Source organism: Giraffa tippelskirchi, chromosome 11 (assembly GCF_054371585.1).
Source record: "Giraffa tippelskirchi isolate mGirTip1 chromosome 11, T2T-mGirTip1v1.2.pri, whole genome shotgun sequence".
In the NCBI taxonomy this organism is placed as follows: domain Eukaryota; kingdom Metazoa; phylum Chordata; class Mammalia; order Artiodactyla; family Giraffidae; genus Giraffa; species Giraffa tippelskirchi.
The window spans coordinates 57292060-57306146 of record NC_137285.1 but is presented as its reverse complement, the minus strand read 5'-3'; the positions used below and the strand labels follow the sequence as shown (position 1 = coordinate 57306146).

The 14087-nt window shown below is 39.1% G+C and overlaps 2 protein-coding genes across 6 annotated transcripts in view; one reads left to right on the top strand and one right to left on the bottom strand.

Moving 5' to 3' along the window:
* Positions 1-9255, top strand: part of PRMT9 (protein arginine methyltransferase 9) — a 35267-nt gene extending 26012 nt beyond the window's left edge. For 3 of the 5 annotated variants that reach the window (XM_081544271.1, XM_081544273.1, XM_081544270.1), the window contains 3 exons: positions 2697-2850; positions 7691-7813; positions 8123-9255. In XM_081544271.1, coding sequence (XP_081400397.1) covers positions 2697-2850; positions 7691-7813; positions 8123-8338 — 493 coding nt within the window. In that variant the 3' untranslated portion in view covers positions 8339-9255. Of the gene's footprint in view, positions 1-2696; positions 4254-6559; positions 6699-6818; positions 7814-8122 lie in introns of all 5 variants that reach the window. The other 2 variants (XR_014069406.1, XR_014069405.1) reach the window with 2 other exon arrangements.
* Positions 9256-9871: 616 nt separating this feature from the next.
* The window catches only part of TMEM184C (transmembrane protein 184C), a 33137-nt gene continuing 28921 nt past the window's right edge, over positions 9872-14087 (bottom strand). The window contains exons 7-10 of the mRNA XM_081544280.1: positions 12847-12959; positions 11527-11626; positions 10834-11005; positions 9872-10614 (exon numbers count right to left, since the gene is read on the bottom strand). Coding sequence (XP_081400406.1) covers positions 10349-10614; positions 10834-11005; positions 11527-11626; positions 12847-12959 — 651 coding nt within the window. The 3' untranslated portion in view covers positions 9872-10348. The remainder of the gene's footprint in view (positions 10615-10833; positions 11006-11526; positions 11627-12846; positions 12960-14087) is intronic.

Here is a 14087-nt window from a genome sequence, read left to right as displayed (position 1 = left end):
AATAATTTGAAACTAAGAGCAGAAGTGCCAAAGTGGTTTTGAGGAATGTGATGTTTTATAGTTTGTCAAGATTGTAATGATCTATTCAGGAAAACTGCATAGCATACAATTTTAGAAACTTATAGGAGCTAATTTTTTAGGTATGCACAAATGTATTGGTCAAAAATTTTGTCCTGTATTTTTATAAATAGATCCTTACTGACTAAAAAAGCTCACTACGAAAGGTATATATGATAGTATGAAGTCAAGCTGTCTGTAGTAGCAGCCTGTCTAGAAGTTCAAGTGGAAACCGATTTGGATTGTTCAGTAAGGATGAGGGATTTAGAAATGTGGCAAATGATTAAAGTACCTTAAAGTATCCTCCACGTCTGTTTCATTTGATGGCAGTAGGCTGACCCCCCCCCCCATACCTCCCACAGAGCTCAGGGTATGGAAACAAGACTGTGTATGTGGGCGTGGGAGCTGCCTTGGCTTAAGAGCCTCATATTTCAGATGGGAACTTCTCCCATAGGCATAGCTTCCAAGCTCTAGCAATAGGAACACGTGGTTACAAGTTACCCCACACTCGGGGAAGCCCAGAGGTGGTGTACCTTCCCATCAGGCATTTATAGTTTACAGTTTTCTTAGTCCAGGTGCATCTACCCATTAAGAAACTTAAACTTTTTTTTTTTTTATCATAAGCAGTGTTGTTGATAACTCAGCTGACATTCCACCTTTATAGAATTTCCAGGGAAACAGAAAGTGAATCCAAGATAATTGTAGGAAGAGAAGGTGTTTTGTTAGCCCTTTATTCATACACTTTAGAGTATTTGGATTTTTAATCACTTTTTTTTCTTTCAGAGTGCTTAACTTTTTATTCTGAAATAATTTCAAGCTTACAGAGAAGTTAGAGAATAGTCCAAAAAACTACACATGAACCTTACATCCAGGTTCATAGATTGTTACTGTATTGCCACATACGCTTTATTATTCTCTCTGAACACTTTAAAATAAGTTTCGGATACTGTATTCCTATACCCCTAAATACTTTGGTATGTATTTTGTAAGAAAAAGGACGTTTTATATAATCATCACACACTTATCAAAACGAGGAAATCTATATGGACATAGTACTGATATCTAAGGGAAACAAAGTCTTACTCAGATATTTTACCATTTGTGGCAGTAATGCCCTTCCTAGGTCCAGAATTCAATCCAGGGTCACACATTGCATTTAGTTTTAGTCTCCTTTATTCTGCAGCAGTTCCTCAGTCTTTCATGACATTAACAGTTTTAAAAGTGGAGGCCTTTTATTTTGTAGAAGGTTGCTCATGTTTCTTACTGGAGTCAGACTATTCATTTTAGAGAGGAATACCACAGAAGTTTGGTCACATTAGGAGGCATATATGTTGCTCTATCCTATATCTGTGGATATGAATTTAGATCAGTTGATTTAAGTTGTATCCATCAGGTTTTTCCACTCTTAAGTTGCTGTTTTCCCTTTGTAATAAGTCATTTAGGAAAAGGAGTACGTCAAGGCTGTATATTGTCATCCTGCTTATTTAACTTATATGCAGAGTACATCATGAGAAATGCTGGGCTGGAAGAAGCACAAGCTGGAGTCAAGGTTGCTGGGAGAAATATCAATAACCTCAGATATGCAGATGACACCACCCTTATGGCAGAAAGTGAAGAGGAACTAAAGAGCCTCTTGATGAAAGTGAAAGAGGAGAGTGAAAAAGGTTGGCTTAAATTTCAACGTTCAGAAAACTAAGATCATAGCATCCAGTCCCATCACTTCATGGCAGATAGATGTGGAAACAGTGTCAGACTTTATTTTTTGGGCTCCAAAATCACTGCAGGTGGTGATTTCAGCCATGAAATTAAAAGACGCTTACTCCTTGGAAGGAAAGTTATGACCAACCTAGATAGCATATTTAAAAGCAGAGACATTACTTTGCCAACAAAGGTCTGTCTAGTCAAGGCTATGGTTTTTCCAGTAGTCAAGTATGGATGTGAGAGTTGGACGGTGAAGAAAGCTGAGCGCCGAAGAATTGATGCTTTTGAACTGTGGTGTTGGAGAAGACTCTTGAGAGTCCCTTGGACTTCGAGGAGATCCAACCAGTCCATCCTAAAGGAGATCAGTCCTGGGTGTTCATTAGAAGGACTGATGTTGAAGCTGAAACTCCAATACTTTGGCCACCTCATGTGAAGAGTTGACTCATTGGAAAAGACCCTGATGCTGGGAAGGATTGGGGGCAGGAGGAGAAGGGGACGACAGGATGAGATGGATGGATGGCATCACTGACTCGATGGACATGGGTTTGGGTAGATTCTGGGAGTTGGTGATGGACAGGGAGGCCTGGCGTGCTGCGATTCATGGGGCCGCAAAGAGTCAGACACGACTGAGTGAACTGAATAAGTCAATAGTGGGGGTGAAACTTTGAGACTGTTAAATATCCTTGTCCTAATTAAACTTTGACCCTCTAGTTTTAATAGCCACTGATGACTCCTCCCGAACCTGAAAACTTGTACTCATCCAGCTCACTGGTTACTTTTCAGGGGGTCTACCAGTCTGCCATTGTGAACTACCAGCCAGCTACCAGTCTACAGTCCATTACACTGTAGACTGTCTTAGATCCCCAATGATTTAGTTACTGATACTTATAAAATATAGAGAATCAAGATGCTTTTTAAAGCATTTTTCCTTCTTCTAGGTGTTTGCTACAGTCTGGAGGCAAGATCTTTCCCCAGTATGTGCTGATGTTTGGGTTGCTCGTGGACTCACAGACGCTGATGGAGGAGAGTGCTGTGCAGGGGGCAGAACGAACTCTTGGCTTCAGTATAGCGCCTTTCATTAACCAGTTTCAGGTAAGTGTTTAAAAAAGAAGTTCAGCCAGGTGGCCGTCACCCACAGTCTACCTTCTCTCTCTCTGCAGGTTTATAGTCACTGTGTTTAACTGGATTGCTCTGGTCCTCAGTTTTCTAGAGCCAAGGAACTTGCTAGTGGTAAAAATCAACCTCAGGGTTAGTATAGCCAAGAATTCTGTTGTTCCTGACAGAAGTCTTTGTTCTGAACCACTGTTGTAAATGAAAAATAGGGTACCAGGTTTAGTCTTATGAAAAATTATGATCCTTGTCTAAAAAAGCAGCAACCAGGAGACCTCTATTCTCAACATGAGCTCTTAATCACACTGAGACTTGAGGCTGGCAGGGGAAGGTGGGAGCAGCTGATGTCTGGGCATTCAGACTGCAGGGAGCAGGAATGAGTGTAGGAGCTCAAGGAAACGGGGTTACTTACTTTTGGAAAACAAGGATATAGTGCTGGCAAAAGTACCAGCAGCAAAGTAGGATTTGTCAGGTGTAATTGTGGGAAGGGATGGAATGTCTAGGGAAGAGGTTTGGGGTTGGAAAGAGGTGGAATCTGCTGAGTAAGCCAGAACAGCATTTTGGGAAGTGGGGTGTTGAGTAATGAATTAAGTAATGAATTAAAGGAGTGATTTCTAAAGCCTGTAGATGGTAGTAAGCTCTTGAATATGCATTGTTAGATCTTCCATGAACAGTATTTGCTCAACAAATACAAATTTTTTGAGGAAATGATTTTTTTCAGAGCAGGCTCAAGTTTTGGAGTTTATTTAATCTCAGTTTTTTGGAGAGTTTAATAAAGAAAATGTACTTACCAGAAGACATAAGTTTGTAGTCCAAAAATACCACCTTCTACTGTCTGTCTAGCTTCTCTTTGATCCTGATGTCAACAGTTCTTTGAGTCCATCAGAATCTACAATATTTTAATCCTGCCATCTTTTCACCCTGCCTCCCACCTCATATCCTCCTTTCCTTAACATCTTTTATTCCACGGTCGATGTATTTTTCATGTATCTTTTCCTTGCCATTTTTCTGCTGGCCTGGGGGCAGTCCCACCTTGGTTAAACCCAACTTTCTGCCTTCTCTACACCAGTACCCCTGCAGCTGAACACGCTGACTGTGGCCTCACTTCCACTTATGACCAGTCATCTCGAGAGGCCCCATAAACTCGCCTGGCAATCTTCCATTTCCTAGTCCGCTCACTCATTTTCTGATACACTGTCTCATGTCCTCCACTGTGACGTGCTCACTCAGTCTTTTCCCATTCTTTGCAACCCCATGGACTGTAGCCCATCAGACTCCTCTGTCCATGGGGTTTTCCTGGCAAGAATTCTGGAGTGGGTTGCCATTTCCTCCACCAGGGGGTCTTCCTGACCGAAGGATCGAATCCACATCTCTTGCATTGGCGGGTGGATTCTTTACCACTGAGCCACCTGGAAAGCCCCACTTACTGTATGACTGTGTTAGTCACTCAGTCGTGTCTGACTCTGCAACCCCATGGACAGTAGTCCACCACACTCCTCTGTCCATGGAATTCTCCAGGCAAGAACTGGAGTGGCTTGCCATGCCCTTCTCCAGTCTAATGTGATGATTAGCTGACTACTACACTGACAACTGAGTGAACCAGTGAAACAAAATGAGAGGTGGTAAAAAAAAGTTATACAGAAAACAGCAGAAATTTATTCATTCAACAAATGTCTTCTCCATGTGCTCTTTTAGGTTTGGGGAATATAGTCATGAAATTAAAAAGAGAAGTTTCTGTCCTCATGGAGCTAGTATTCAAATTGATTGTAAATAAAGAAGAGACAATAAAGGAGTAAAAAGATTAGTATGATAGGTAATGAGAAGTGAGGTTAGAGGATAATGGAGTTGGAGGTATGGGATATTCTATTTAGGTAATGCCTAAGGAAAGACTCATGGATAATTAGTGATATTTAAGCAGAGAGAGCGAGTTGGACGGTGAAGAAAGCTGAGTGACACAGAATTGATGCTTTTGAACTGTGGTGTTGGAGAAGACTCTTGAGAGTCCCTTGGACTGCAAGGAGATCCAATCAATCCATCCTAAAGGAGATCAGTCCTGGGTGTTCATTGGAAGGACTGATATTGAAGCTGGAACTCCAATACTTTGGCCACCTCATGCGAAGAGTTGACTCATTGGAAAAGACCCTAATGCTGGGAAGGATTGGGGGCAGGAGGAGAAGGGGACGACAGAGGATGAGATGGTTGGATGGCATCACTGACTCGATGGACATGGGTTTGGGTAAACTCCGGGAGTTGGTGATGGACAGGGAGGCCTGGCGTGCTGCAATTCATGGGGTCGCAAAGAGTCGGACACGACTGAGTGACTGAACTGAACTGAAGCAGAGATCAGAGAGAAATCAGGAAACAAACCATTTAAAAGCCCAAAGATCAGCAAGTGCAAAGATCTGAGGCCAGAGCATGATTGGAGTTTTCAAAAATGGCAGAAGCCATGAAGAAGAGTCAGGTGAAGGATGTGGTAAGAAAAGGATCAGAAGCCAGATCCTGTAGCACCTCCTATAGGGATCATGGTGAAGGTTTTGGCTTTTACTCTGAAAGGGGTGGGAAAAAACTGGAGGGTATTGGCCAGAGGAGGGATAAGGTGTGACTTGTTTTGAAAGGCTTGCTATGGTTGCTGTGTTGGGAGTAGCCCACTGTAGAGACCAGGCAAAGGCGTGAGGTTATTGCAGTAATTAGGGGAGAGGTGAGTTGGCTTAGACTCGGGTGGTAGCAATGGACATGGTGCATGGTTCAGACTGTTGATGTATTCTGAAGGTAGGTTTTGTGACAGATTGGACCTGGGGTATAAGAAAGGCCTGGAAGGACAGTTACCAATAGCAGGAGGATCAGGTTGTGCTTGTGTTTTAATGGGGTCATTAAACAGTTGGATAAGAATTCAGAGAAATAGCTAGCCTGGAGATACAAATTTGGCAGTCAAATTTATTTGGTAGATGTTTAAAGCCATAAGACTGGGATGAAATCACTTTGGGGATGTGTAGAAAGAGACTATCGAGTTGAGAACTAAATTCTAGAGAACTCACAAAGTGATGAGCTCTGGATTGGAAATCTAGGAAGGAATTAGTAAAGATGACAGAAGCCAGTAGGCTGCTGGAGAAACATAAGTGAGGGCAGATGGTGAGGGATGGGTACAGCTTGTGGTGAGGGTTAGCATGCAGGTTATGAGAGGTGACACAGGACCCTAGAGCTAGTCTTCTAGTGACTGAACAAATAGGGACCCAGGGCAGGAGTCCTGGCAGTGGCGTGGAACTGCTGTGCGTTTTTAAGGGGAGGGAAGGTGGGATGCCCTCAGGGAGGCCCAGGGAGAGGTGGGTGGATCTGTGTCCTGTTTCACTGCAAACAGTTGTTCTCCGATGTATTACTCAAAGCACACAGGGCACTTTTATTTATTTGGCTGTACTGGATCTTCATTGCTGTGCGTGCTTGTCTCTAGTTGCGGAGAGTGGGGGCTACTCTGTAGTTGCAGAGATTGGGATTCTCATTGTGGTGGCTTCTCTGGTTGCAAAGCGTGTGCTCCAGGGTGCCTGGACTTCAGCAGCTGCTGCATGTAGGCTTAATAGCTGTCGCCCATGGGCTCTAGAGCAAAGGCTCAGTAGTTGGGGCACGCAGGCTTAGTTGCTCCACAGCATGTGTGATCTTCCTGGATGAGGGATTGAACCTCTGTTCCCTATATTGGCAGGCGGATTCCTTACCACTGAGCCACCAGGGAACCCGAGAGGGCACGTTTAAAAAAAGTTTCCTTTCTATTTCAAATGAGAAGGCTAAAAGTTAATAGGAAGGTTTCATTGTTACTAAGGGCTTCCCTGATAGCTCAGTCGGTAAAGAATCCGCCTGCAATGAAGGAGACCCTGGTTCAATTCCTGGGTCGAGAAGATCAGCTGGAGAAGGGATAGGCTGGCTACCCACTCCAGTATTCTTGGGCTTCCCTTGTGGCTCAGCTGGTAAAGAATCCACCTGCAGTGCAGGAGACCTGGGTTCGATCCCTGGGTTGGGAAGATCCCCTGGAGAAGGGAAAGGCTACCCACTCAGTGTTCTGGCCTAGAGAACAATCCATGGGGTCACAACGAGTCGGACATGACTGAGCGACTTTCACTTTAACTTTCTCAATTGTTACTAAAATTGATGCAACAGATTTCATCATAGTCTTAGTTGCTCAGTCATGTCCGACTATTTGTGACCCCATGGACTGTAGTCTGCCAGACTTCTGTCCATAGAATTTTCTAGGCAAGAATACTGGAGTGGGTTGCCATTCCCTCCTCTAGGGGATCTTGACTCAGGGATAGAACCCAGGTCCCCTGCATTTGTGGGCAGATTCTTTACTGTCTGAGCCACTAAGGAAGTAGTTGATTTTTTTTTTAAATCATAATTTGCAAAGTTGAGAACCACTGTCTTCTAGATAATAAACAATTTTCAAAATAAAATCTACTATTAATTGTTCAGTAGAATTTGGCATATTTTCTTAAATAGTACAATAATTAATGTTGTACTATTTGCTTATTAGTTCATCTTCACATATAAGCGCATCCTTGTTTTAACAATTTTGGGAGCTGTTTAATCTGCTTTTATCCAAGCAAAGAATGTACAGATAATTGAAATCATAGAAAATTATGTAACAAACCTAAAACTTGGTTTGTTCATTCTTTCTGTAAAACTGGAATCATGGAAGTCTCTTTTTGCTTCAAGGTTGCTGTGGCAATTAAATGAGGTGATAGGTGTAAAAAGCACCATATCATATTGAGCTAAGTACAAAGCAAGAAACTTGGTCACAAAAAGGACTGAATTAAAAGCAAAAATTTTACACTTTCTTTAGGTACCTATACGTGTATTTTTGGACCTGTCCTCATTGCCTTGTATACCTTTAAGCAAACCAGTGGAACTCTTAAGACTAGACTTAATGACGCCCTATTTGAACACCTCTAACAGAGAAGTAAAGGTAAAATGATTATTCTTGTCATATTCAGAACTATCTTAAATCATATTCAGAACTATCTTAAATTATGTAATACTTTCCATACTTAAAATAGCTCTAGCCACTTTCTTTGAATTTAAATGTTACTTTCTAAACAGTATCCAGACCTGAGTTTGGGTAAATATCAGTGACTGGAATAGGTTGGTAATTAATTTGAATTGGGTTTAAATGTATCTCTTTATAAAATTTGGATCTAAAACTGACTAAAAAGACAGAGACTTATCCAAGTCTACTCCATCTGATGAAATTCTTGCGATTTCTTAATTTCCATAGGTACGCATTTGTAAATCTGGACAAGTGACCGCCATTCCATTTTGGTATCATATGTACCTTGATGATGAGATTAGGTTAGATACTTCGAGTGAAGCCTCTCACTGGAAACAGGCTGCAGTTGTTTTAGATAATCCCATCCAAGTGGAAATGGGAGACGAACTTGTACTCAACATCCAGCACCACAAAAGCAACGTCAGCATCACCATAAAGCAGTGAGGAGCAGTTTCCCAGTGAACACCTGTGGGAGTAGAGCAGTAGGTCCCGCTCCTCTGAAGTAGCAGTGGGGTTGTCACCGTAAAATGGAGGTGCATTTAAGTCCTGGAGATGGTCAAGTAGTTTTACAAAATTGACATTAATAAAGTATATTTAAGACTCTTAACTAAAGAGTAGCGTTATTACAAAAATCTTGCTGCAGACGTCCTTTCTGGCAAAGGCGGTCGTTAATTTTTCAAATTAGGAACTTTTTATTGCTTGGTTTTACTTATAATTAAAATTTGCCAAACTTGTGAGTCTGTACTCTAAAGCTGAAAAGATAAGGAATTTTGAGTCTCCTATTCATTTTTTAGACATCTTGGCTATTTTCCTTAAATCTGAACATTTGGTGAGGGTACCTCAAAAAGTTGAAGTTTCCACTGAAGATTGAGGGTTTATGTTTACCCGTAAATTCTAAGCTTCTTGTAAATGTTGAAATACTTCTGAACCACCTTCTCAGTTTTGTGTTTTGGGAATGCAAATCTGAATAAGACTTTAAAGCTACAGACTAAATTAAAGAGTAAAAGAAGGACAAAAAATACCTTAGGAGGCAGCATTTTTCCTGGTCTACCTTTGGCAAAGAAAAATTTTAAAGCTGATAAATTCAGAGTTAAACCTAAACCAGTATTTTTGAAAGTTTTGATGTGAATACACAGTAAGAAAGAAAAATAGTCCAGATTTCACAGACCTGAAATAGGGAGACTAATAAAGAAAATTATCATGCCTTGTATATACTGTGTGCTCTATAGGTAAGCCATGCAGAAAATAAGATGTACCTTCTCTCCACACTGCCTGTTCTTCTTGCCTTTAGTATTATACTGCCCAACTTTACTTTCAGTCAAAATGTTTTGTTTATATAGACAATAAAAACTTTGTACCTAGTTACTGTCTACCAGTGTGTGTGTGTATATATATATGTGTATGTGTGTGTGTGTGCACACTTAAATATATAAAGCATAGGTTTTGAGAAATACTTACCCTTGCTATTTGCAACATACTGCTCTGGCACTTTCTGTATTTATTTTCAGTGTAAAATGTTAGGCCAACGGGTTGTGATTAACAATTAGAGGAACTCTTACCTAACCTAAGTAGTCAGTTTCTCCCAGAGAGTGTCTGCAAGTGTTGTGACTGGTCTGATAGGCAGTCAGGACTGCTCCGCCCAGATTCCATTTGCTGGCACTTTCAGTAGCCCTCAAGAAAAGCAGACTCGGCTTCTACCACAAGTTTCTTATTCTTCCACTCTTTCGTCCAGTTTATTCTTTTAATATCCAAGTCCTAGATAACCTATTAATCTGTTCACCTTGGTGCAGATAATGATTTTTTAGACAGTAGTTGTTTTAAAATTAATAGATTAGGTCCTAGACATTTCTCCTAGTAGGAATGTAAGACACAGGCATCTCTCATTGTAGGTATATGATTTTCAACCCTTTCATTTTGGGGGCTTAAGTTTTTTCTGCTGTGCCTCTAATCACAAGAGACATAAAAGGTTGCAGAAAATAAATGATAAATTCTCATTTATTGAAAGACATTCATTTGAGAAATAGAGAAATAATTGTTAGGTAAGCATATATGGCACATGATTATGATTGAGGTCCACTAATTCGCATTTCTGAACTATACTTTCTGCTAGTTCCAGAGCATTATATTCATGCAGCAGTGGTAGGAAGCACTGATTTTTAAAAATGTCCTCCTCTTGATAAAGTACTGTAGTGTCAGGAATGGTTAGTAGTCATTGTCTCCCATTTGAGTATGTGATACTCTGTAGTGTTAAGAAGTCTAAGTCTAGGATATTTAGACTGATTATTTGTGATATACAAAACCTAGTTGTATAAATCCGGTGGCTGTACCTGGTTTTTGCCGTTGTGTTGAAATTTTCCATCATTAATGGCTTGTCCTAAGCACAAAATCCTGAGCAACGGGATACCAGGTAATGAAATAACACAGTAAGTAGCACAGTCTGCTTCTGCACACTGCTCAGGAGGCCGCGGACTTCTCTGACGGCTCTTTTCTCTCTCCTGCAGTATCGTTACCTGTGTCATCAGATACATTAGCTGTAGTCAGTGTAGTCTGGGGGGTCACAGTGTGTCCAAACCCTTGATAGTGACCCACGGGTGAGGGTGGCACTGAAGAGGCAACGGAAATTGCATCTTGTGATGATGATGATAACAAGCTTGTATGTTCACTTTGATCTTGATCCTCAGGAAAAAACTTTTTCCTAGGATGTCCCATGACTGTCCTTCCTTAAAGTAAAATAAAAGTTTCCGAGTTAGCGGAAAGTTAGGTTATTCTTACCACTATTATGTTGCCATGCTAAATGTTAAGCTCCTTTTCCCCCCTCCCAGTTTGGAGAGCCTTACTGTGGTACTGCTTTACACAAAGTCTTTTCAAAAACCCCTTCTACAGACTGGACGGGATAACTACAATAGCCTGTTCGAATAAATAAAATGGCTGGTACTTACCAACATGCCTTACTTGTTCAGAAATATCATCCCTAATATCTGAAACGTCCCACATAGCAAGAAAAGAATCAAAGCATGAGCCCTCTTCTGCTTCTTGGACATACGGTTTATATGAGAAAGTGTAGTGATGAGCGATAGCAGCAAGGAACATCTCAATACAGATAATAAAGTCCTACAACAACAACATCAACAACATTATCAGCCATATTGGATTTTAAATCTAGTTTTGCAGGTAAAAAGCACTATATATCTCTTTTCAAAAACACTTGAGTATCAACAGCTGTTTTTTCCCTCACAAGATTGTACTCATATTTTCATTTTCCAAAATAATGATTTTTGACCTCTTCATAAAAACACAAAATGCCAGAAGTTTAACTCAATTTTGTACTACTTCAGTCAAGTATTTCTTGGCCAAGTACAATGTATTCTCTTCCACTATCCAAGGACTTAGAGGAGAAATGCAGAAAAGAGAAATTGAGTAGGAATAACAAAATCTAGGTTCTGTTACTAATTTGTAGAAGAACCAAGATATATGGCCAATTTTTGTGGGGTTCCCCGTTTCCTCACGTGTAAAGTGAGGGTAACAGTAGCCCCGCAGCCTGCATATGTGCATGCTGTCAGGTTCAGGAGATAATATGTAAACATGCTTAACAAACAGTAAAGTTCTGCTGGGAGTCAGAGAGCACTGCTTACCTGGAGTCCTGTGGCCACAGCTTCTACCGTCTGCCATTCCCACGTATGCTTTTCAGAAATAACGCCAACTTTTACCAACAAAGCAATAACTACTGCTTGCCTATATGTTAGGAAAAGGTAAACGCCAAATCTATATCAAGCATAAAACCAGCAGTTGTTTAAAAAATACGCCATTTAAAAAGTGACACCCCAGCACAACCTGTGGACCACGACCACCCTGCCTTTACAGCATATTCCCAAAGACACTGTATAACTGTATTAGATACACCTGCTTTACACACTGACTCTTCTAGTACAGTTTCATCATATGAATGTTTATTATGTATTCTTAGAACTTCAGTACTTGGTTTAGAGTCTTTTTTTGTTTTGAAAGTGTGCACAAGTCATTAGATTTTAAGTTCATCCTACACACAGACCATGCCTAACACCTTATACAATAGGAATTTAAAATTAAATAAAGGACAGATACTTAAATGTTAATTTATGCACATATTAATTGATTATTTAGATTATTTTAAAGAAGATTTTGGAACCAGTCTTGTTAAACAGCTAAAACGAGATAAGGTTTCCTATATCTATATGCAAGAATATTCACTTCCATATTACTTGTAATGGTAAAAAAAGAATAAATAGGAACAACCTAAATGTCAAAAGAAACTGATTAAAAAGTAGTATCCATACATTAGAATACTGTGTGTGGCAAAAAACCCAATAACAACAAAATTATATTCTCACCAAAGAACTATAACTACAGTATACTAAACATTGAGTTCTATAGGTTTTTATAGTATGAAGCTCTTTCTGTGGTTTTATAAATGATGTGGACCACAATGTCATTCATTTTGGGTGGTGGGATTGCAAGGATTTTTCTTTTCTCCCTCTTTGTATTATTTGTATATTGTTATATTTGGCATATTTATTTCCAGGCCCCTATCACCCACCCCTCTTTACTAAACTGGGACCATGTACAGTTTTGCCGTCTGTTTTAAACAATTTTTTTTTACTAATGAACATTTTCTCACATTATTAAGTATTCTATATCATGTGTATCTTCCAAATTCTACTATATGAAAAAACCATGACTTATTTTAATGATTCCCTTAGTGCTGAGACATTTAGTATCTCAAATTATTTTCTTCTTATAAATGTTATGTGACCATCTGATTATTTATGAAAAACCAAGAACGGCTAAAAGAATGAACTTTTTAAAAGGTTAAGTAGACATTTTAATTTGTTTTCCATATTAATATGAAGACTTACAAATTCCAAGTTTTAATGCCCTTTAGAAAACAACAACATTTAAGAGAAAGCAACACTTACCAAAAAGAAACAAAAACCACCAGCTTTACACAAAGAAATTTGCCAACAGGTTGGATTGGACTCAATTCTTCCTTCAACACTTTATAAAACAGCAGGAGACAGTACATGGCAAACTAGAAACAATTAAACAGTTAAATGTATTCAGTAAGAATAAATAAATATGGTATTAGAAATATGAAAATCATAGACCAGACCTTGTACAGAGTAATTTTTCAGGCAAAATTTTCTAGGCTTTATTATGCTCCTTTTAGATTAACAAGAAGCTTTTAAATAGTTTACTATGGATGAAAATATACAACATGAAATTTCTCAGAAGAGATGTTTTTAACATCATCTCTGAAAATGATTTTAATTGTTCATTTACAGGGCCCACAAAAAACACAGTAAGAAGTGACTCCCGTGAATGGAAGAAAAGGCTCTCATTTAACCAAAATAAAAACATCTGTCTGCTTATTAACAGCTTTTATATACAAGTTACCATTCATTTTATAAGGGTTGAGCTTACTACTAACTGTACATATATTATTTGTAAGTGAACATGTTAAATAAGTACTATTTCAATAAAACTATGCCCATGAAATCAGAAAGTAAGGAATCAGGGAGACCATTTTTCTTGAGGGCAGTATGTTAACCCTGCTGAATTTACTTTTTAAAGATAAGTGCTCAAGATATTAATTATTTTAAAAAATAAGTGGTTAATTAGTGTACCATTGCACAGCAATAAACATTTTCCTAAAAGTTTCCTTTTCCCCACTATAAAATCTCATTTAAAATATTTTAGAATATGAAAGCAGTAAAGTATAAAGTTGTTCATAGTTCCATCATCCAAACATTCCTTTCTACACATAAGGTGGTTTTTAACAGGTATCATAAATATAAAATTTTGTTGCCTTATGTTTTTTCCACTTAAAGTACCTCTTTTCCATATATTTGATTAAATAACTGCCTAATGTTTTGACCAATGGAAGGACACAGAATATTTAACCAGTCTTCATCACTAGACTCTGGACTGTTTCCAGGCTTTTGCAAACAATAGGCCTTCTATACAAACGTATTGAAAGCAAAAGTACTTCTGGCCATTTCTTGAGGAGGCATTCCCCAAAATGGAATTATTGGATCCAGAAAATACAAACGTGGAAAAGCATTGAATACACAAGCATTTAATTTTTATTATAAATCTCTAATAACTCACATGCATGCCACTGTACCTAAACTATTATTTTGGAGAAAGCATTAAAGAT